Genomic DNA, 24694 nt, shown 5'->3' with positions numbered 1-24694 from the left:
TTGTAGCACAAGTGAAAATCCACAAGACTCTTCTTTTTCAGTGTAGCCCACACTTTCCACATGTAACATGTCTGCTTCTATCCTGCTTGATCTTTAACTTCTTCCTTTCTTACTACGATCATATTTTCTGCTGCATTGCCATCACTATAATCAATACTTTCTGGAAAAGGTACAGTTTTCCCCCTCTGACTTCTATAAAACTTACTAACATCAACCTACAGCACAGGCAAAAAGGCTATTATACTGCCGCCAGTAATGAACAATAGTGCAGCTACACAGAAAATATGTGTCTCCTAAAAGGACTTTGTCATTTATGCATAACGCACATATTTTTTGGTCTTTGAGTCATTGATTTTGCAAAATGTGCATTAATAAAAATGACCAAACACATTTGGATGTGCAATGACATTTTTTAAGTCTAGTCTAAAATTAACTCATAATAGAGCATTGACAGCATGTGACATAATGTGCAAATTTCTCCTTCACTTCCTTGTTGCCAAAAATGTCAAGTACATTATTGGCTGAAGGGGATGTAATATGATAATACTAAACTGTATTTAGTTTTTTGCTTGAATATTATTATTGTATTTTAAATGCAATTTCTCTGTCATTTATAAATGATGATATGGGAAAAGCAACAAGAGAAACAAAAAACATGTAGGCCTATGTAACCTACTGGTGCAGATCCAATTTTCATGTTTTCCATCAGACCAAACACATCTACAAAAATATTCCTGTATTTCAAGTTGATAAAATAATTTAAAATCCACATCAGTTTATTTGTGCCCACGCGCCACGCCCTCCCAGGAATCTATACTTTCAGTTTTAAAAATTCCTCATAATTTCTGCTTTCACTGCAGTCGTCGAGATGGATGCTGAGGAGTTGAAGAAAAGAATAGCTATAACAATACGTCATCAAAAGTCAAGTCCAGTGTGTGGGAGAAATTTGGAGTTATCTGAAGAAAACAATATTGTGAAAGGCTTTGCTGCATGCAGTTTCGTGTTGGATTATAGCCGCAAATGTGGAACTTCATCGCCGAGGAAGCACGCAGATAACTGGTAACAAACCAAGCAGTTCTGTCGAACAGTATTTTTCAAATGTAACACTGTTCAGTATGTGTGGTGTGCAGGGCGTGTTTGAACCCAAAATTGTCTGATGTAGGCTAGACGAAATTGCGTGGCAGATATAGTGTTGTAGCCGCGTCTGTTACTCAGTTTTGTGGTAACGTTAGCCATGTTCTTCATGTACCGGCCTTTTGACAGCTTCGGCTGAAGTTGTCCCTGTGTTAATTGTGGTTATAACTTCTGTACGACCTGGCAATAATTGTAATTGTGTCTATAATGTGATTGGCTAAAATGATTTTATTTCGGGTGCGGGTCGGGTGTCGGTTCTATTTTAAGCGGGTCGTGTGCGGATTTTAATTAGTGCTGTTGACGGATAACGGGTCGGATGCGGTTTGAAGCACTGCGGGTACGGGCGGATGCGGATTTACAAAATCGGACCCGTGCAGGACTCTGGTCCCGACATCATCGAGACCTAAATCACAATAAGTGTCGAATAGCTTACATACAGTGCGCGTCTTCCTCTGCTTATAAATATACCGTTTTGCGCTTCCGGCAATGTCGGGACGTCATCTTGTACAGTAGATGGCGGTAATACTCCCAAGGAGTGAGCAGCCAGTAACAAGTAGAAGAAGAAGAAGAACGCCGTAATCTCAGTTCTCGCGCATGCGTCCTGGCGCTCCCGTGAACTCTCGTCAGAGGCCCACATTGAAGAACACTAATAGTTGGATAAAGTCGTTATTTTTGTTGTTTTTCTGCACAAAAAGTATTGTCGTCCCATGATAAACTTAATGTAGAGCCACTGTAGTCACTTGGACTATTTTAACGATGTTTTTAATAACTATTCTGGGCCGGCGAGTTTGGGTCCCTCTGAAAGCCTATGGAGGAGTCAGAAAGTACTCAGATTTCATCAAAAATATCTTAATTTGTGATCCGAAGATGAACGAAAGACTTACATGGTTGGAACAACATGAGGGTGAGTAATTACTGACAGAATTTTCATTTTTGGGTGAACTAACCCTTTAAGTCAAGTGCTCATATTTGTCATGTTTTAGTTTGGTTTATTATGTATTTGTTTATTTTGGTTATGGTTATCAATAAAACTGCACATGGGTTCTCAACTCTACTCGCCTTCAACATAATAACGTTACAGAAAGCTAGACCAACGATGAACTCAGCAGTTTTTTTTTCTTTTTTTCTTGTGTTTATGCCAGGGGAATCGCCCCATAGAGGATTATGTTATGAATTTCTGAGAGCTTCATGGCCGGATTCACGAAACATTCTTTAGAATAAAGTTCTTCCTAACTGCCAATTTCTTCTTATTTTCTAACTTAAGAAAAAAGATAAGAATACTTTGTATTCCCCAAAAAAATCTTCTTAAGAATTCTTATCTTTTTTCTTAAGATGAAGAGTTTGGTTCCAAAATGCGATAAATCCATTTTGATTAATTTGAGTAAAAATGTGTTTTCTTTACCAAGAAAGTGGCAAGATGAAAACCACTATTTTCTGTTTCAAACTTTCACATAGCATCTTTAGGTTATAATAACACCAGATTTAGATTTTCAAAGATTTATTATAAAAACATGCAATAAATTCATGACACTTTTTTTTTTCAAAATGCAATTAATCCATTGAATCAATATAAAAGTTATTTTTCATATTGAAACTGTTGAAAATACACAACAATGTAAGTTGATCCACATATGACAGCCTCTGAAACTTGGTCACTATATCTTATATACTGGCACTGGACTAAAAATACATTCAATCAGCCATCGCTAGGAAATTCCTCCTGAACGTTTTTGACGCGATCAGCGATCATCTTCTTAATCTCCTCACGTAAATGATTAGATTTCAATGGATTACGTTTCTTCCCTACCGCAGAAACCACCACAGGTTCATCAATGCCGTCAAAATTATTCATTTTTTTGTTTGTTTGTTGATCACAAAGTAGGTAAGAAAAACTAGGATGGCGGGTGGATTCAAAGCACTGCCGTTACTATTTACAATGTGTGGAATGGTGCGCTGTGATTGGTTGAGAGGATGTATCGCATTCTGCAGAGAAGGGAGACTGGCATTTGTCGCGGTTTGGAAAGAAAGGGAGAAAGCATGACAGAATAACAGTGGATATCGCATTTTACGTAAAATTAAGATACAGATACAATACAGATTTTTGCAGGAACTCATTTAAAAAAAAAAAAATGGCGTTCATCGTGTTTTGGAACCAAACTCTTCAGATTATTCTTAAGACAAAAAATTCAAATTCTTAAACAAATTCATTTTATATATGACTTTGAATTTCTAGCATCTTTGGACTCAGGCTTTCTATGCCTTTAGTAAACTTCCAAGTGTCTTCTTTCAAATAAGAACACAATAATAATAATAAATATAGCTGCAAGCAGCAATTATCTGGGCCAAGCACCACAGAAACAAACAACGAAGCTAGTAGCAGACCAACTGAAAAAAAGTAAATAAAGCAAAAACAATTAAAAAAAAACATTGTCGTAAACTGAAATAAAAAAGATATTTCAACATAAATGAAAAACTAAACGAAACTAACAACAGTTACTTAAAACCTAACTGAAATAGAATAATGATTAGCAAAAATAAATAATCGTTTTCGTAATTAATAAGTTCTCATCCTGTACCGGAAAATCAAGTTTTTCCATTCCACTGCGCTGCTTTATTTTTCAATGTAAACACGCGCTAGATGGACATGTATGATAGTTGCGATCACGTCTCGCGTCTTTTGCAGCATCTCGCGCATGACACGGTATTCTAAACACACGGTCCTCAAGTTAAAATAAGTTCAACTTTTAAAAGACTCAAGACATTGTGCTTTTTCCCCATTCCACTCCCTGTGCGGCGTTTTTCAAAGCAAAACAAAGAAGCAAAGAAATGGCCATATAAGTATTTCCATCATGCAAATACAGCTGTACCTTAAGTAAGGGTTAATGCCCGACAAAGTGTCCATTATCAGGTTTTAATGGACGACGGCGAGGCGTGAACCGTCCGACGCGCAGCGGAGGACGGTTGCCTCCGCCGAAGTCCATTAAAACCTGATAATGGACACCTCGAAGGGCATTAACCCGCTTATACCATGGTTACTTACGAAAGAAAGAAATATTTAATCAATTAATAATACTTTAATGTGTTTTAGAGTAAAAATCGTGAGGGTTTTTATTTATTAAGTCGAGCGCACTATTTAATATCTCCCGTATACAGGCGTTGCCAAGCAACGTGGCCACAGCGACCCGACCGCAGCAGTTGATCAGTGAGTTTGAGCCAGCGCAATCATTTAGAACTGTCATCAGGCAAATTGACGGGACGCCTTTCCTAGGTGTCCATTATCACTTTTTAACGGACACCCTGCAGCCAATCAGAATCGAGTATTCACCCAGACCATGGTATAATTCCAAGTAAGATAACCATCTCATGTAAAAACTAAACAAGATACCACACATATTAGGCAGGATACCACACTGAGCAGAAAACGGAAAAACAAATAGCATGTCTAGCCCACAAATAGATGTAGCCTGCATTTCTCAGAGTAGAAGAAAACTAAATGTCTGGTCTGAATAGAACTCATGAATATGAGTATAACTATGAGTATATGATAAAGATGCGAATATTGTTTGAAAGGATTAATCATAGAAATAATCATAACAGAAAAATCATATTAATCATACGCATATTTTTCTTTTTCTTATACACCACATGTTTAACAATATTTCATCTTTAATATGAATGAATATTAATAAATAATGTTTAATTTAAGTTGCATTTGTTTGGTTCTTTGTTCTATCTCAAACAATTATTATAATTTTATTATTAAGAGGTTTGCACAAGAGTTAACTGTAAACTGCAAACATTAAACTTTGTTGAAATTAAATGTCTTTAACTGGAAGTGTTCTGCTACTAATTACTAAAATATAAACTATAATTACTAAAACTGAAACTAAATATATAAAAACTAAATAGGAATGTGTTCGCATAATAAAAACTAAACTAAAACTATCAAAACCATTAATGAAACTAACTAAAACTAAACTGACATTTATAGGAAATTTGAAAATTACATTAAAATAAAAACTAATTTAAAAATGCAAAAGTATAATAACTTTGGTTGTAATGAGATATATTGCTTATAATTTAATTAAATAAAAAAAATGAATAATAATAATTGTGCCCTGAAACTTTAATGAGAGTTAGTTGACATATAGTTGCAAAGTTACTTATAGTCAACAGAAAGTTCAAAATGGACCATCAAAATAAAGTGATTCCGTATATATAGCGCTATTTTTTTTTTTTTGTCTCTTTTCTAGCTTTGTAACCTGCAGTTGGTGAGTTTTATCAAGTCTGTTTTTGGTCACTGTCAAGTCCTCATGTTTATGTCATGTTTTCTCTCCATTGTCATATTTCCATATCAAAATTTTATGAGCGAATACAACGTTTCTCATTGGATTGCAAAGTTTTGCAAGAGAACTTGTGTCCTACTGTGCAGTGTGCAGTATTCTGTAAATTAATAAAGAAGTTAGTATTATATTCTTGTGTCTTTCTTTTTTACCTCATTACTTGCACATTTCCTCCTCTTTACCCAATTAGTTGGCATCACTTTGAATAAAAACTTCTGTATCTTATGGATATATTCTCAATGTTGTCATAGTTCACATTTTGAATAGTGTTTGAATTGTTTGAACATACTGAGAACAGATATTTTGGTGCTTACCGTCATCTATAGCCTGGACTACAACAGTGTAGGTGCCATTTTTGACACATGGAGACTCCCGGTCCATCTTCTGAACTGTGGTGATCTTTCCTGTCTTCGGGTCAACACTCACCCATTTGGCTGGGTCTTGTACTAACTCATACCTACATACATACAGATATTATAATACTTCTGCTTTACTTTCTGCTATGTGATCATCCAAAAAGTTTCCCATCTCAAGCCTTTATGTTTATACAGTGTATGTGTGTGATTATATAATACAATTTTATTAATATATACAGTGGGTATGGAAAGTATTCAGACCCCCTTAAATTTTTCACTCTTTGTTATATTGCAGCCATTTGCTAAAATCATTTAAGTTCATTTTGTTTCCTCATTGTACACACAGCACCCCATATTGACAGAAAAACACAGAATTGTTGACATTTTTGCACATTTATTAAAAAAGAAAAACTGAAATATCACATGGTCCTTAGTATTCAGACCCTTTGCTCAGTATTTAGTAGAAGCACCCTTTTGATCTAATACAGCCATGAGTCTTTTTGGAAAAGATGCAACAAGTTTTTCACACATGGATTTGGGTATCCTCTGCCATTCCTCCTTGCAGATCCTCTCCAGTTCTGTCAGGTTGGATGGTAAACGTTGGTGGACAGCCATTTTCAGGTCTCTCCAGAGATGCTCAATTGGGTTTAAGTCAGGGCTCTGGCTGGGCCATTCAAGAACAGTCACAGAGTTGTTGTGAAGCCACTCCTTCGTTATTTTAGCTGTGTGCTTAGGGTCATTGTCTTGTTGGAAGGTGAACCTTCGGCCCAGTCTGAGGTCCAGAGCACTCTGGAGAAGGTTTTCGTCCAGGATATCCCTGTACTTGGCCGCATTCATCTTTCCCTCGATGCAACCAGTCGTCCTGTCCCTGCAGCTGAAAAACAGCCCCACAGCATGATGCTGCCACCACCATGCTTCACTGTTGAGACTGTATTGGACAGGTGATGAGCAGTGCCTGGTTTTCTCCACATATACCGCTTAGAATTAAGGCCAAAAAGTTCTATCTTGGTCTCATCAGACCAGAGAATCTTATTTATCACCATCTTGGAGTCCTTCAGGTGTGCTTTCATGTGTCTTGCACTGAGGAGAGGCTTCCGTCGGGCCACTCTGCCATAAAGCCCCGACTGGTGGATGGCTGCAGTGATGGTTGACTTACTACAACTTTCTCCCATCTCCCGACTGCATCTCTGGAGCTCAGCCACAGTGATCTTTGGGTTCTTCTTTACCTCTCTCACCAAGGCTCTTCTCCCCCGATAGCTCAGTTTGGGTTCTAGAAGGGTTCAGCTCTAGGAAGGGTTCTGGTAGTCCCAAACGTCTTCCATTTAAGGATTATGGAGGCCACTGTGCTCTTAGGAACCTTAAGTGCAGCAGAAATGTTTTTGTAACCATGGCCAGATCTGTGCCTTGCCACAATTCTATCTCTGAGCTCTTCAGGCAGTTCCTTTGACCTCATGATTCTCATTTGCTCTGACATGCACTGTGAGCTGTAAGGTCTTACATAGACAGGTGTGTGGCTTTCCTAATCAAGTCCAATCAGTATAATCAAACACAGCTGGACTCAAATGAAGGTGTAGAACCATCTCAAGGATGATCAGAAGAAATGGACAGCACCTGAGTTAAATATATGAGTGTCACAGCAAAGGGTCTGAATACTTAGGACCATGTGATATTTCAGTTTTTCTTTTTAAATAAATATGCAAAAATGTCAACAATTCTGTGTTTTTCTGTCAATATGGGGTGCTGTGTGTACAATAATGAAGAAAAAAAAGAACTTAAATGATTTTAGCAAATGGCTGCAATATAACAAAGAATGAAAAATTTAAGGGGGTCTGAATACTTTCCGTACCCACTGTATTATGTCATATACAGTATCTTTAAACATTTTGGTGTCAATAAGATTTATTTAAAGAAATTAATACTTTTATTTATCAAGGATGCTTAAAATGTATCAAAAGTGACAGTAAACACTTTTACAATTTCACTATTTTTTATTATTATTACAATATATTACAATAGAGAACAGCTATTTTAAATTGTAATATTTCTGTACAGTTTTTACTGTGGTTTTGATCAGATAATTGCAGCCTTGGTGAGCAAAAGAGACTTAACATTTAAAATCATAAAAACACTAAAAATCTTGCGAACCACAAACATTTACACAATTATATTACAGTATCATGAAAGTGAAATGAAAGCAGGATAATTTATTATTTTTTTTAAATCCACAAAAAATTTAATTTTAATGATGTGTAATTTGATGTTGCGCAGCTCAACCACACCTGATTTTGGTTACGTTTGAGTCTTCATCTTTGACTTCAGGTACAAACAACACATCTCCTGGTTCTCCATTTTCATTTCGGTAAATTAATTCAGTACTCTTCTTAAATTCAGGGGGGTCATTCACGTCAATGACTTTCACTGCCACTTTGACAGAATTAGGCTTTGGCGTGGAACCTGTTAGGGGCTTTCCATTGACACACTGAAATAATTTCTCCTCGTTCTCGACAGCTATTTCCAGCTCTGTGATATCAGTTTTCTCAAAATTCTTCCCCTGTGAAATAAAATTTTCAGTCCTGTTTTTTTTCAACATGCATGGCAAAAAAATTACTGTAATAAGTAGTTGTGTAAACCAATTCCCAGTGATGACTTCTATATTCTTATATGACTTAACATTCAGCAATATTATTGATTTGACAGCACTAACACTATTGGATGAGAACTGAAGTGAACTCAGTTATTGAACCGAACTAAATAAACACTGAACTGATTTCAACTGAACAATGACACTATTGTCTTTCTAGAGCTGCTTTACAGCAGAATTGAATTCTGTTTGCATCATTGATCATTAGCAGTTTAGCAATATATAAATAGAGGTGACGACTTGACTTTTCTTTGAATACATCCGATAAACTTTTCTTTGAAGTGAATGAAATATTAAAGGGAACAGTGGCATTTACCTTGATAACAGACAGCACACCTTCATTGGTTTTGGGGTCTGTCTCGATCTTATAATTTCCATCTTCGTTGCCCTTCAGGATGGAGAACACCGCTCTTGATGCAGGCGTGTTTGGTGTGTCCTTGTCTATGATGCCAATTCTTAGGATCTCCTTGTTTGATTCCATTTCCATCACTTCAACATTTAACTGTTTCACACAGATACATTCATGTATATCATACCATGCAAGCTTTGAAACCAAATTACTCAATAAAGCCATCTATTTATTAAGGGTAAAGTGTGTCATTTCTGCACCACAAGCAGCATCAATTGGAACTGTAAAAAAAAATATTTGCTTGATTTGCCCAGACAAAAACCCCATGGGTGTGATGCGGTTGCTGAGGAATTCTGGTTTAATGTGAACAATTATCATACAACACTATTATGTCTGGTATCATTTGAAATGTCTCAGCGTGACTGGTGCACATGACTCATTCTCCACAGAAGTAAAAGGTAATAACATTTTTAAGAGTTTAAAGATAACTTGCTTACAGAGGAGGGTGTGTCTTCCAGGCAAATGGCCTCCTGCTCTCAAAAGGTGTAAACTCTGAATGCAAATTCCCATTGTTAGCAAATGTTTCCATGTGAAAGAAGTATCTGTCTCGGTCTGTGTATTTAAAGAAATAGCACAAGAGGCTCGGCGCGATGAGATCGGCCCATAATGCTGAGTGCCTTTCACACACTCAGCATTATGTTTTTCTTGAGTCTTGAGTCAAATCCTCTTGAGTGAGGATTTAATTCTATTGTATTGATTATTTTTTAAAGGTCCCGTTCTTCGTGATCCCATGTTTCAAGCTTTAGTTAGTGTGTAATGTTGTTGTTAGAGTATAAATAATATCTGTAAAATGATAAAGCTCAAAGTTCAATGCCAAACGAGATATTTTATTTAACAGAAGTCGCCTACATCGAACGGCCCGTTTGGACTACATCCCTCTACTTCCTTCTTTAATGACGTCAGTAGAACAGTTTTTTGACTAACCTCCGCCCACAGGAATGCTCCCTCAACTCTACCGAAATTCGTTTATGTAGGACTTGCGCACTTCTTATAACTTACTGTGTTTACTCAGCTCTTACAGTGATTTTCTTAAGTAAAACTGACGCTTCATCTTTTGTGTGATGTACAATAAACTTTATTAAACTCATCAGTATATGTTTGATCATCATTCGGACCTGGTCCGAAACAGCAGACTTGTAGGCTATTAATAAATAATGGATACATACAAGCAGATGACAAATACGTTATAATAACCGTAATTAAACTACTAAACTATACCTGTTCCATCTCTATACAGCACTCTGACTCTGTAGGCATTATTGTCCGACTCGAAATGAACACCGTTACTGAGAGTTTCTGATATTATCATCATTCCGTGAGATGAAATTGTCCTGAGAGACTGAGCGCGAGCTCATGAAGCTCCGCCCCCTGGGTCGTCCAGCAGCAGCTTATTTGCATTTAAAGGGCACACACTAAAACAGCGCGTTTTTCTGAGCCCCAAAAAATGACAATTTAAACATGCTGTAAAAAATTATCTGTTGGGTATTTTGAGCTGAAACTTCACATACACACTCTGGAGACTTATTTTACATCTTGTGAAAAGGGGCATAATACGGGACCTTTAACTGATTAGTGACAAGTGTACTTGTTTTGTAAAGACTAAAAGGGAATTTCCGTTTAGGACAGCAAACTGCTGATCAACCTAAATAGGTTGAGTCTTACCTCTGTTTGATGTAATGTTACTTTAGTCAAGTGTATGTGGGAAACCATGGCATGACCAAACCAAAGCTACTATCAGAGAAGTATATTGGTCGGCTTATATCTGTGGTAGTGGTCATGACCTCTGTCTAAAGAAAATGTTACTTTAATTCAAGTGTATACAACCAAGGGGGCTATACAAAAATATATTTGATTGTGTAAGCCTGAATGCGACCATCTAAGGCAGGGGTGCCCAACCCTGCTCCTGCCGATCGACTGTCCTGCACAGTTTATCTCCAACCCTAATCAAACACACCTGAAGCAACCAATTAATGTCTTCAGGATCGCTTGAAAATTAAAGACAGGTGTGTTTGATTAGGGTTGGAGATGAACTGTGCAGGACAGTCGATCGGCAGGAGCAGGGTTGGGCACCCCTGGTCTAAGGTAATAGCCAATTACCTTTGTTTAGTGACCCGAAGTTGGCGATCGCGTTATAAACGGCTGGCGTGAGAATCTTAAAGCGACACAGTTTCCTAATCTGAACAGGTAAAATATAAAGTAAAGAGTTAAATAGAACAATCAAATGTATTGGTAAACTATTATAAAAATGACCAATAACAAATTGGCATTCCAACCTAAATTTGAGGTTGTGATAAAATGGAGTCAGATAAAAGCTTAATTGGAATCAAATTACTTTGCCACGTGGAAAAGACAGTAACACACAGTAAACCTTCACCTGCTTATCGGAAACTGTCGTTGGACCGATTGGGCAGGCCTTACAGGCATCATGAAAGTGGTTTGGCATTTAGCAGTGTTCATCTTAGGGGATAGCCAGGTATGTTTCAGTTTAGTTTGCACCAACCCTGGGTTTTAGGAACCATGCAAGTGGTTCAGATTTTAGTGGTGTTCATTGCAACAGTAACTTGCGCTCCACGTCAAAGGATATGTTCCAGGTAAGAGATCTCAAAACTGGACCAATCAGCTGTGAGCAAAGTGACTGTCACGTTGTGGGTTTTGTTTCTTGTTCCTTGTTCTTGTCTGTCATGTGATCCCCTGTTCTAATCATGTGATCCTGCCATGTGTTCCCTTGTCTGTTGTGTCATGTTGTAATTGGGTCATTGTTTAATTGTTCACAGGTGTCCCTTGTCTTGTCTTTAGTCTTATGTGTATTTAGCCCTCATGTTTGCCCTGTTTCTTTGTCGAGTACTGAATGTTTCCAGTTTCATGCCTCATCATTAATCCACTGGAGGCAAGTTGAAGTGAACCCAAATGCAACTTTAATTCCAAAACATAATCAAACATAAAACAAAGGCATGACGAGGCATGAAACTGGAAACATTCAGTACTTGAAAAAGACACAGAGCAAACGTGAGGGCTAAATACACAAAAGACTAATGACAAGACAAGGGACACCTGTGAACAATTAAACAATGACCCAATGACAACATGACACAACAGACAAGGGAACACATGGCAGGATCACATGATTAGAACAGGGGATCACATGACAGACAAGAACAAGGAACGAGAAACAAAACCCACAACATGACAGTGACACATTCATGACGCAATAAATGACTCCCCCAGTTTCTCTCGATCCAAATTAAAGGTCACTACAAAGTAAAAGATTTTTTCTTTTAGTGATGATTATTTAATTATTTATATGATTTATAAATGATTTATATAATTATCATATCCCTAATCCATTACACATTAGCAATTTTAGTTTAACAATTATTATTATTATTTAGTTTTAATGAATATAAATAGCTACTGATAATATATAAAATAAGATTTGGAACCAATAGATAAAGCTTTAAAAATGACTACATGTGTGCTGTTCGAGTCTCTGCATACCTATATTTATTATCAACTATATAAACTAACTTTATAACTTTCACTTGCACTGATATAACAACACAACACACTTCTTGCTGTGTAAATGCATTTACATACTTCATATTCTTCAATCTCTTAATCTTCTGCAGAAGAAAGAATTGAATCGATGAATTGAATTGAGAAATGAACTGTCTTGCGAAAAGTGAATCTGAGTTTCACAGCATGTGATTGGCTGTTTGCTACTGATGTCACGCTTTCATGTGCATGTGCTCCATGAATCAAGGGCCTGAGTAAACAGAGAAAGTTGATGACCAGTGTAATCGTTAACAACAAAGCATGAATGGATTGGATTGGTTTGGTTTTGTCAACTCGAAACTAATCCCGTAACCCTTTGTTACAGAGTTTGTTCAACTACTATCATGGTATGGGCCCCTGGCAACCCTGGTCACAGTGTTTACACTTTTTTTGGCACATCAATCTACAAAGACTGTTCAGCCTGACTCACCTTCGTAGAATTGAATTCTGGTAGATGGGTGTTGTTATCTTTGATTTCCAGAAAAATAGTTGCAGTTGAAGACATTGCAGGTGTCCCTTGATCCTTCGCTTCAACTAGCACTTTATATGATTTTACTTTCTAAAATACAAGAGACAGAAGAGATAAAAAAATACAGAAAAATGCTCAAAACATGTATTTGCCTTTCCATTAGTTACTGACATCATAGTCAAAGCATCCTGTGAAGGTGAGCTGTTTGACTTTAGTGGTCCCAGGTATGTCCTTCAGGGAAATCTTTGGCAATGCAGGTTCTTGTGACACCACCCTCATGGTGAACTGGGAATTAGGAGTATCCACCAGATCATTGTCATGAGCTGTTAATGATGCTTGCAGAATGCCTGTTCAAACAAGAATGATTAAAAAAGAGAACATACTGCATCTATGCTTGCCATTTAATGGTAACAACATCACTAGAGTCATCATCCAATTTCTTTACAGCCGAAGTGTGTAATTTCTGTGCTGCCAAATGGAATTCATGTTTTCAAACAGATTTCCAGCTAAACCCCCCCACATCTGCCATTGGTCAGTAAAATAGTTAATTCTTCCCCCAAAATCACACCGTTGGTTTAATCAGTGTTATTACATTGAGCTGGTTTGGATGCTCAAACAAACAGAGCAATGTTCTGTCAATGTTTACACTTTTCAGGAGAAGTCACTTTACAAATGGCTAACTTATAATAGTTTCTTTATAGAAAGCATTTTAACAGAAAAAAATGTATGCATATATGCAGTAATACGTGTTCTCTGAACCTTCAGGAGTGTTCTCGGGAACTGATACAGTGATAATGTCTGGCGAGAACACAGGTTTGTTGTCATTCACGTCCTTTATGTCCACGTTGAATGATAGCGTTTTGTCCACCTGTAGGCCAGTCTGCCTGTCCAGCACGTCAAAGTCCACCTACAAAAGAGTCAAAATGTCACTCTGAACTACATCAACATAAATTAAATCAGTCCATTCTTTGATTCCGTTGTATTATTTTGTTAGCATTACAAATCCCGCCTTGAAATCTTGCTTTGCCACAGGTGAGATCTTACATGGAAGCGGGGAGTCAATTCCCGGTCAATGGCCCTGTGTACGAATACAACCCCAGTGTCTTCATCAATGGAAAACAAACCCAATGGTTCTCTTGTCACCCCGTCTCCTTGGAGGCGGAACTTGACAGTGCTGTCCGCCTTTTTGTCTTTGAACATCTAGCATCAATTTAAAAAAAAACACAAATTAGATTCATGTACCATTTATGATTATATATTTGTTCACTTTTTAGCCAAAACATGCATTATTCAAAATAAATCCATTTTGATAATCAAGCCTATTTAAACAAACCAAATAACACGATATTACTTAAAGGACCAGTCTGTAATATTGACAGCTAGCTGTTGAAATGGGTACTGCGGTCCACATTCAAAATATTAATTAGAGTTTTTCCCTCCTTAGACTTGATGCTCACATGGGTTGCCAGATTGAGGAGATTGACACTGTTTATTTGCTGTCTTCCTTAGCTACAATACCCTGTGTTTTCCGGCAACTGCCAACGTGAAATTAGTTGAATTATTAGTTGAATTATTAGTTGAATTATTAGTTGAAATACTATTGGGTAAATTGGCAGTGGGCAGAGTCGCGCAGTCTAAAACAAAAACAGATATTCCGACACGGCACATTTCAGAATAACTGGTTGTATCATTGTTTGTCAGAGAAACAAGTATGTGTACTAAGCATGCTTCCTAAATCTCTGCAAACATATTATGGTATTTGTATGCTTTAGTACAGTCAAATACATACAGCACCTTTAAAGATCCTATCAAATCAAAATGGAGTTTTATGCTTTTAGTTCATGTCTGTTAGCTTTAAGGTCATTAGTATTAGCATTAGGATCACTAGAAACTTCCAGCCGAGTGTGTTTGTGCTAAACTGTGCAGGAAATTGGCCCTCCAGGAGCAGGATTGGACACCCCTGCCAAATGTTACTCCACCTAATAACATCAGCAAGTATATCACACATTCCATGTGCTGTAACTAAAGCCTATGGGCTATCTATTGTAGGCTTGAAAATGAAGAAAGACATTTTCTTTCCAAGAAGCATTTGGAATTCATGAGGTGTTGATAGTGATCAAGGCCTCGGGGATCTGCTAATTGTCATACCTTTAGATTACAGCTGCAATCTTCTGATTGGTTAGTTTGAATGTCTCACATTTGGGTATCAGTCACATGGTCAAGGAAGGAATAAAAGAAGAGTGTAACTGTAACTGGGGGCTCTTCTTTTCCTCTGCATGGGTCCCCTTCTTGGGCACTCTTTTTTTGTTTGGCTCTTCTTCTTGGGGGCTTTTCTTTTCCTCTCTACCTGAGCTCTGCCTTCCATCTCTCGTTACTCTCTACACTTTCTTTCTCTCTCTCATTCTACCTCTCAGGTAAAATATATGCTGGGTACATTTAACTGTGTTTTATACGATTTTATTCAAGTGTAACCATAACCAAAAACTGTTTTATACCATCTTGCTGTTAACGTTTCTTTAGTCATTCAGCAATCCTGCAGTCTGAAGCACTTTAGTGGAACCACCATTACCCTATAGATAAATGTGTCCAGCTATGAAATGTCCATACCCAAACCCCCCAACATGCATGGTAACACAGAAACGAAAACTGCTATCATCAAGAGATTTCATGAGGTCTTTACGTTTTTGTGAACAGGCTGAACTCACCACACTGGAATAAGTGACTATGCAAAGTTACCTGTGTTAGCTCAGTGGGATAAGGTCCAGGCCGGTTCTCCTCAAGATCAACGGTGGACAGAACCCATCTTCTCTTTGAACGAATAAGAACAGCTTCCTTTGAGATAGAAAGAGATATATTGAGTGATGATGAGTTTCCTTTCAGATTTTGCACTGTAAATCTTAAAAGTTGAGTCTACTCAAATGAATTGAGGAAACTCATTCCCCCATTTTAATTCAGTAATAGTGCCTAACAAAACTTGTTTTACCAAGTTCGCCTAATGTGGTCTTCCTATTGAATTAACTTAAATATTTAAGGACAGATAACTTAAAAGGCAAGTAGACTAAAGTAGACTAAAGCTGTATAAAATATAAAATGGGATAAAACATGCTACATAATAATAATAATAATAATAATAATAATAATAAATACATAAGGAAATTAAAAAATACATTTAAAATAAAATTCCATTGTTTTGATGGCTGAAAATATGTGATTTTTATTTTTACAGTGCAATTACTTAAAATTATTAGAAAAACATAAAGCTCAACAGATCCTGAGTGACCTTGTAGAACTCGTTGGACCCAATATGGGAAGACATTATGGATGAAGTCTGATGATTTTGTCTGATTTTCTAAATCTCCTGTTTGATAGTAATGTGTCTTTCAAAAATACATATTTCTAGCTCTACGTTTCTGTATTTATGTTACATTATGTAATACATGTGTATTCTATTCTAAATGAAGTCTTGGGGGCAGTCATGGCCTAGTGGTTAGGGAGTTGGACTCGTAACCCAAAGGTTGCTGGTTCGATTACAGAACTGGTGGGAAATGACTGAGGTGCCCTTGAGCAAGGCACCTAACCCCTAATCGCTCCCCGGGCGCCACACAAAGGCTGCCCGCTGCTCTGGGTGTGTGTATCCACGTTTGCAGTGTGTGTGTGTGTGTGTTAACTACTCACTACTCTGCTCCTAATGTGTGTGCATTAACTTGGATGGGTTAAATGCAGAGGTCAAATTCCAAGTATGGGTTACCATACTTGGCCGTCACGTGTCACTTTCACTTTCACTTTCACTTTCACTTTCACTTTTGTTTTATGGTCTGATGACAGGTGGGAATTTGTTGTTTTAAGGGACATGTTGTGTCAAGACAGTGAGCTCAGACATAACTTTCGAATTTGTTTTTTTAGATTACCTACCCGCTTTTCACGATTGCCGGCATCATTTTTGCTGGTCGCGGTCACTTCAACAAGCTGATGATTAGACAAAAAACAGGATAATACTAACTGAAAAACATACAATCAATAGTGATAGAACATCCCTCTCAACGTCTGAGGAATGATTGTTGTGTAAATATTTTTACATAATACTGTTAACATCCACTTAACTGTTCTATGTCCAAAAAAATAAATAAAACATTGTCTGATTCAAATGAGATTTTTGTTTTATGTTTTCTTTTAACACATTTGTCTAGCTTGTTTTAAGACTGAGAATCAGGGCCAACATGAGAAACAACAATGCATAAACAACCTCATGCCAAATGCCTTACTCACATAGGTGGCATTATACAAATAAATGCTCACACCCAGTGCTTAACATTTATACATGGTTCAAATGTGGCTGTTGTCATCAACAAAGCATTACCGGTTTCGTTGTACATAATGTGAGTGAAAAATGATGGCAATACAGTATGTACTTGTTTTGGGTGACTTTGACTCAGGTTAGTGTCAGGCCGATATAACGTCAATATGTGAACACCCCAAATGGTCTCAGACCCCCCTAAATGGTTGATGGGGTGAGGTCTCGGTTCATTAGTTTGCCAGATTGTGATGTTCCCCTTTTTATGTCCACTTACATTGTAAACACCAAGAGCACTGAGGTCACTTGCAGCTTGTTCTGTTTTTGATTCACTTTGACTTTTTGAACTGGAATTCATTTAAATTGGAGCTTTTAGAAATCTCACATATCAAAACCATAACAAATCAGGTAAATAATATGCAGTGAGATTAGAACTGATGCTAAAATTATGACCTCAGACATATCTGCAAATGCAAAGTCAAGGTAGCCAACTCAAAAACAGACTTGGATACGTATTAGGCTGTTAGCGCTCTTTCGCTTTCGAGGCTATAGCTTTAATCCATTAAATAAAAGTTTTATTTTCATGTTACTAAGAGGACTGATGGCCAATTACACACTGCAAAGTTTTGGAAGTGACATCCACATATAAAATTGTGATTCACTCTCGAAATTGCAATTGACGTAGTGATAATAACCATAGCATGGGACAAAAATACGGCATGTCAAAATATGCGCAATGTAACTGCAGACTCATACTCATATTACTAGGTTCGTATCAATATATTTTTGAAATTTCATTCAAATGAATTGTAAAAGTAATGACTTGTAAATAATCTTAAATGTTTCATGTACATTGCTATTCTTGTTATGATGGAGCCTTTGGTTATACATTATATCTGCACTTTACTGGAGAACCCACACTAATCTCAGATACTCAGTGATTTGTCCATCTCACGGTAAAATTTAAATCTGAAGTTTTAGTAAATGTGAATCTTAAGTTCAAGTAAATGTTTATTTGTCCAACTGACAGTAAAATTAAAATGTGGATTTTTAATAAACTTGTAGCTAAAGTTTGGGTAAATGTTTTTATCCATCTGATTATTAAATTTAATATGTATGACACTGCAAATCCATTAAAATTATTTACAGAAACTGCAAACAATTAATGAATTGTGATTTTTATCGTAACATGTTGTTTGTTATGATGCATAAATGTAAATTTTAACAATGCAAAGTAATATACAGTACAGACAGTGATGCATGTGCAACAACAATAGTGTGCATAGTTCTGCTCTACTGTCTTATCATAATATAACTTATTCGTAATCATATGGTAAATCTATATTGATATATCAAAGTGTACATGTTAAATTTGTTTCTCTATTTGACACATTTTGTATCAAAGGTTCTTTCTCCATTTACATTTACATTTAATAATTTATTAGACGCTTTTATTAGACACGACTCACAAATGAGAAGAGAAGCAATTTAACTAACAATAGGACAACAATATGCAAGTGCTGAAACCCTTCCCCGTTTAGTCTAACACAGTATATGCGTAATTTTTACGTAGAGTAGAAGAGAAAAGAAAAGAAAGTGAAAGTATTAATGGATCAAGTGTTGCCGAAAAAGATGCGTCTTCAGCCATTTCTTGAAAATGGTTACGGACTCTATGTTTCTATCGCTAGACTGGTCTTTGGTTTAAGACCCCTCTATGCCATCAATGCATACCCTATTAATCAATTAAAATACTGGTAAAGCCTTCGCAAGACAACAACACCAGTTTGCTTCCATCAGATTAAATGCTATTGCGTTTATACCATCTGCAAAAGACGAACTACAAGATAGAAGTCTTTAGAAAAACATATGGTTGCTAATTCATAAAAACGAACCACTCAAAAAAAGACTCGCACTGCACTAACTATCTACAGTATGGAAAACACAAGGAAGCAACATGACAGGTAATCAAATCACCTAAGAACGTCATCTGTCACCATAGAAATGCCACTTGATAAGACCAACAAATGTGTTTTATAAACTACGGATTAATCTGTGTTTCATACTGTACATGACTGTAATTTAGTTTCTCTTCAATATGTTTAGTGGCAGAGCTAGGGGGTGGCCAGGGGTGGCCCTTGGTCTAAGCTTGGCCACCCCTTTGGCCACCCCTCTCACAACTGCTGTTTCTGTCTCTTTTTTTATTGACAAAAATCTCTCTTCTCTTTAAGACCACAAAAAACGTGTGACTTTTCAGACGCACACTCCAACTTCACCTCAGCGCCAGGCGCAAGTCAAACGAGTGTGGAAATGTGCAAGTGCCGAATGAGCTTCAGCAGAACATCAGACAGTGATATGCACATAGTAAATATAGAGTCAATCTTTCTCAACTGGTGGGTTGCAAGACCGTTTTGAGTAAGTCGAATAGTGTGCAGTCAACAACAAACGTAATTCTCTTTTTTTCTGATGCTACTTTTATTTTAGAAAATGTGTGTGAAAGCTTGTGACACTTCTGTCAGATGCTGAGAAAAGCGCGTTGTCCTTATTCAGTTGGCTATCTTCGGTAAGATGAGACGTTGTCAGGCCAAATGTCAGTAAAACTAACTGACTTTTCTGTCATACGGCTGACAGCCGTTGTACTGTGCTTGCGGTACGCACATCACGTGCAAATGCGGCGTGCTGTAGCTGTAGTTCTGTCGTCAATTAACTCATGTAAGAATCAAAAAGGCGATTAAAGCTGTCAAAACTGCATGCATGTATTTGTTATACATGTGTCACATGTGTCTGGATTAAAATATTCTGCTATGTGAGATCACAATATAAAAATGGATATGTAATGTTTTAATGTCCAAATAAATGTGAGCACTGTGCATTTGTACTAGAAGATTTGCAAAATCTGGTCTTCATCAACTTCCCGGCTTTCACGGCATGCAGAGTTCACCCTTTCACTTTGAGAGAGACCTTTGTTAATTTCAGTTTTGGGAACCTTGTCATCAACTCTGGTGTGTTTCCCAATCCAAGGTGCAAATGCTGAATATGTCAGCGGACTTGTGAAAGGGTTGTTAGATGAATCTGAGGAACATAAGTTTTTAGATCAACATCAGTTAATTTTGCCACTGCAGCTACAAGACTACAATAAATATAGTTTTACCCTGGATTTTTTCAAATGTAACACATTGTTAAGATACATTATTATCATTAAAGCCATTAGTAGAATTAAACAGGGTATTTTCATGGCTACCATCAGAAAATCCAGTGGCAATGATCTCCTTTTCTAGGTCCTCCCATCTTGCTGCCACATTAGCCTGAGTGTCCTGGGGGCCAATGTTCTCTATGTCTGGGTGTCTCATGAGATTGACTAGAAATTATAAGGTAAAAGGGGTAGTGACAAGCTGTATGTGAATGTGTGTTAAGGTGAATGCATCAATTTTGGTTAAAAACATTTACAGATTATGTTTTTTGTTCAGATTTTACACTCACCTGGTAAATCGAATGCAACTTTCCAGTTGGTGTCTGCTATGACAATGGATGGGTGGTGTCCACATCGGTAACAAAAAAAAAAATTGTACAAGTACTGTCTTAATGCACAAAAATGGTAGAATGCCTTTCTTAGAGTATTGACTGGCAAGGCAGATCGGGAATGTGATTCGATTGTTCTGAACAGGCGACCCACAGCGATGTGATTCTGTGGAAAGTGAATATAATAAACGTTGTAATCATTTAATCAACAGTTTTCATAATCACCTGTTTAAATATCTTGAAACATGCCCTCTAATTATTTAAATGTTTGTACATACTTACCGAAATACCAGCTGTCAGAAAAGAGCATGAGGGGATTGATAGGAAAACTTTGTTATTGTAGTTGTGAAACCCACTCTTATATTCCTGAAAACGGACCAGGTTTCTGCAGATAGGAGACTCCTTTGTATAGACAGAAACACCTAGATGAAAAATAAATCAATTCAATTTTATGCAATTTGTTTATGTACTGTACATCCTTTATAAGTACAGAAAGTTATTCATCATGTAAACAATTGGAGAGCTCATCTTACCTTTAAATTGTTTGAATATTCCGTAAACAGTTGCTTGTCGGGTGATGAGTACTTTGTTTTCAAGCTCTGGCGGAGATGGCCCAGGACAGTATGGACACTGTACTTCTAGTGGTTCAAAGTGTCCTGGAATGGGCTTCTCTGTTGTGGTTAAATCCACTGGAAGTTCCTCTGGGATTCTTTATGAACTCCAAAAGTAGTTGGTCTTTGTGATGATACCACTACGTGAATGTTCAGAATGTTGGTGGATATCATCTGTGGCACTGATCTTCTCCTCCACATCTTCAAGTGCCTCATTTGAATTGTCCACTGCATTTTGTAGCAGCTGGGGATGTTCTTGGAAAAGCCACCACATGGACAAATATCGATGGACACAACTGATCCGGTATTTTGTACCTCTGCACCTGCAGTGCCATTTACCAGTTTTACTATCAAAGGTGCAGATTGTTCTTCCAAGCTTACACCAATTGTCCTTTTGGCCGGTAAACACAGAAAAGTAAATATAGCGTTCAGAGAACCCTTGCTCACCCCAGAAAATAGGAAAGACACAGTCAACATCCTCAGAGCAAGCCTTCTGGTGTAACACTGTGCATTCTTCTTGTCTTGATTTAGAAATAAGTCCTTTTTCTAGCATATCCTGCAAGGACTCATTGCACAGTGCTTCTGGGGGACTATATGATGTTGCTGTCTTGGTCCTTTCTAAATGAAAACATTCTTTCCCAGGGTTTCCACTATTTGTAGCTATGCTCATGAAATCCATGCACGACTCCACTTCACAGGCAAAATATTTGATAACTGAAGACTTTTGCACATGTATAGGTAGTCTCACCCCATGGGATTCTTTTGTTGTGACATATATTCCATTGACATAATCGATACACAACATTGGTTCCTGCCTGCCATGCTGTTGTCTTTCATGTCTTTTGTAATTGGACGTGTTGCGGAAATGAATCCCACATTTCTTACAGAATAGGTTCCCTTTCTGAACTGGATCAACATGGGTGGTGTCCTGGCAGGGTTCTCCATCATCTAAGAAATGATCATGATAAATGACATTATGCCATTTTCAACTTTATTGCAGTTACATTGATGTAGAATAACCGTGTAGGATGGTTATATATTATGTGCTGACCTGAGGGTCCTTCAGCAACCACCAGACCTGTTGTTGCCACACCAGAAAAACAAAACAAAAGTAAATGACCAAAGACAAATTAAGCATCTAAAAATAAAGAAGAGTACACATTTCACAACTAGAAATAAACTTACCATGTTTTTTTCAGTGACACTTAAAATTGAAAAATCTATTAATTATTTTGTCACACTTTCAACAGTGCCAGTGGCTCCTTTTCCCACTCTGTCAGAACAGTGACATGGTATTGAGAACTTCTCTACAAAGGAAGGAAATTATGGATTTTGAATATTATGGATATTAAATAACATTATGACATTGTTATTACATATATTTTATGTAAATAAAAAAACATATACAAATAATTTTTAAATGCAATGATTTTAAACAATTACTTACTCACGCCACCAGCACTATAGTGGATGGCAAATCTTAAATGTTTTTGGGTTATGTGATCCTTGGATGCTTTTACTGATGTTTTGCAGTAACAACAGTCCTGTTCTCCTTCGAGACTTAAAAGCTCTTGTTGACTCACAAACTCAAACTTCCTTGCTGAAAAAGAAATAGCTATTTATGAATAACTGGACCAAGGAAAATAGAGTTTGAGTAAACATATATATTATTCTAAAGTGTTGCCAAATGTTGAATTAGTTTGCTTACCTTCCATGGCGTCATTGGCAATGATCAACATGTATCAGTCATCAACACCTTTTAAAAAAAAAAATAACTTTGCATTTAGTAGCAACTAACTAAAGCAACTAACGATAATCAGAGGCAAAAGTAAATATGGAGTCTATATAATTGTAGATGTTACCTGTATTCACTCTCGGGTGGGGGTGGCTGATTTTAAAGTAATAAACATTTTCTGCACGCCAATAATCCTGATGCAACTCCACTACATTTTCTTTGCATCAGCTATCGAGTGGTTATTTAGGGCCAGGAGCGTGTCTAGAGGGGGGGCACGGGGTGACACAACCCCCACCCCCACCCATTCCCAAAGTGTTTTCTGTGTCACTGTTGGCTGCAAAGATGAAGTTGACGACTCACCATCTTCGCAGTAGTGAACGCGCCGAGAGAAATGCTCATTTCATACGGATTACATAATCTAAGAGTATAGCCTATTTCTTTTCGTTTTGAATTGTTTCGTTTAAAAGTAGGCTAGGCATTTCTAGCTTTCTAGATATATTTTTCATGCCTGTGAGGAACGTGCAATGCAAGTGATCGCGCCACAACCATGTCATGATTTTATTGCTATAGGCCTATGTCTGCTATATTTGCTTATTTACAGTATTTATTAAATCCAGGGAATTGGTTGATCAAACATTGATTAAAATTAAGATACAATTTATACAAAACGAAATTCACTTTAAAGAAAGGCTTTATACAAAATAAAACTTAATGGAGTGGTGAAAATCATTCTCCTTCAGAATGTCAATCGGAGTATCAGGCAGCTGTAACATAGTGAGAGATCTTGTGGCTGGCGCGCCACGAGACGCGCTCCATTACGGGCCAAAAGAGATAATAAAAAATAAGATAAACTGTCAAATAGGTATATACGAGCAGGATTGCACTGTCTGTTTGCTCTCGTGAATCAATCGGAGTGTCTGGTAGATGTAAACAGTGAGAGATCTTGTGGCAGGTGCGACGCTATAGTGGCTGGAGCGACGCTTAGTAAGAGCCACGAGACGCGCTCCAATTCGGGCAAAAAGAGCGAATAAAATATAAGATAATATGACAAAAAGGTAAATAAGAGCAGGATTGTACTGTCTGTGTGCTCTCGTGTATCAATCGGAGTGTCTGGTAGATGTAAACAGTGAGAGATCTTGTGGCAGGTGCGACTCTTAGGTGCCGAGACTGGTTATATCCGTGACTGGTCGAGTGGCAGGCGCATATAACGCTGACTGGTCGAGTGGCAGGCGCGGTGTAAGGCGCATATAACGGTGTAACAGTCTTTAGAGCAGTTACTTTGGTTTTGAGCAGTAGTACCTCTACCATGCTCTAGGGGGCTCTCCAGACTACTTTTCCTCTGGATAATAGACAGGGAGAAGAAGAGTAGGGTATGTTTGGTTGGAGAGAAGCATGTGCTGAGTCCCAATTCGCCTACTTATACTACGACCTAAAAGTATGCACTTTTTTTGTGAGGAAAAAGTACATACTTTTGAGTGTGTAGCAAAAGAGTATGCACGTTCTGGGACATACTTCGATGACGTCATGCAACGTGAACTTGAACGTGGTTGCCTAGTTACGCACACCGCGACTGTTAACAAAACATTTTACATTTCATTCATTCATATCCAATATAATTTTATTTACTATTCCCATCT

At 37.4% G+C, this 24694-nt stretch overlaps 1 protein-coding gene across 1 annotated transcript in view; it reads right to left on the bottom strand.

Annotated features, from left to right (window-relative positions):
• LOC311073148 (uncharacterized protein) overlaps nt 1–24694 on the bottom strand; it is a gene marked incomplete at its 5' end in the record, with an annotated part of 43969 nt that overhangs the window by 6266 nt on the left and 13009 nt on the right. Inside the window, 14 exons of the mRNA XM_084098631.1 lie at nt 2861–2937; nt 5792–5934; nt 8113–8384; nt 8791–8976; nt 12866–12994; nt 13076–13251; nt 13664–13811; nt 13949–14104; nt 15641–15736; nt 16817–16870; nt 20134–20264; nt 20434–20550; nt 22208–22270; nt 22374–22400. Coding sequence (XP_083954757.1) covers nt 2861–2937; nt 5792–5934; nt 8113–8384; nt 8791–8976; nt 12866–12994; nt 13076–13251; nt 13664–13811; nt 13949–14104; nt 15641–15736; nt 16817–16870; nt 20134–20264; nt 20434–20550; nt 22208–22270; nt 22374–22400 — 1775 coding nt within the window. The remainder of the gene's footprint in view (nt 1–2860; nt 2938–5791; nt 5935–8112; nt 8385–8790; nt 8977–12865; nt 12995–13075; nt 13252–13663; nt 13812–13948; nt 14105–15640; nt 15737–16816; nt 16871–20133; nt 20265–20433; nt 20551–22207; nt 22271–22373; nt 22401–24694) is intronic.

This window comes from Abramis brama (genome assembly GCF_963993115.1).
Source record: "Abramis brama genome assembly, chromosome: 22".
NCBI lineage: Eukaryota > Metazoa > Chordata > Actinopteri > Cypriniformes > Leuciscidae > Abramis > Abramis brama.
This window is presented reverse-complemented; position numbering and strand designations above follow the sequence as displayed.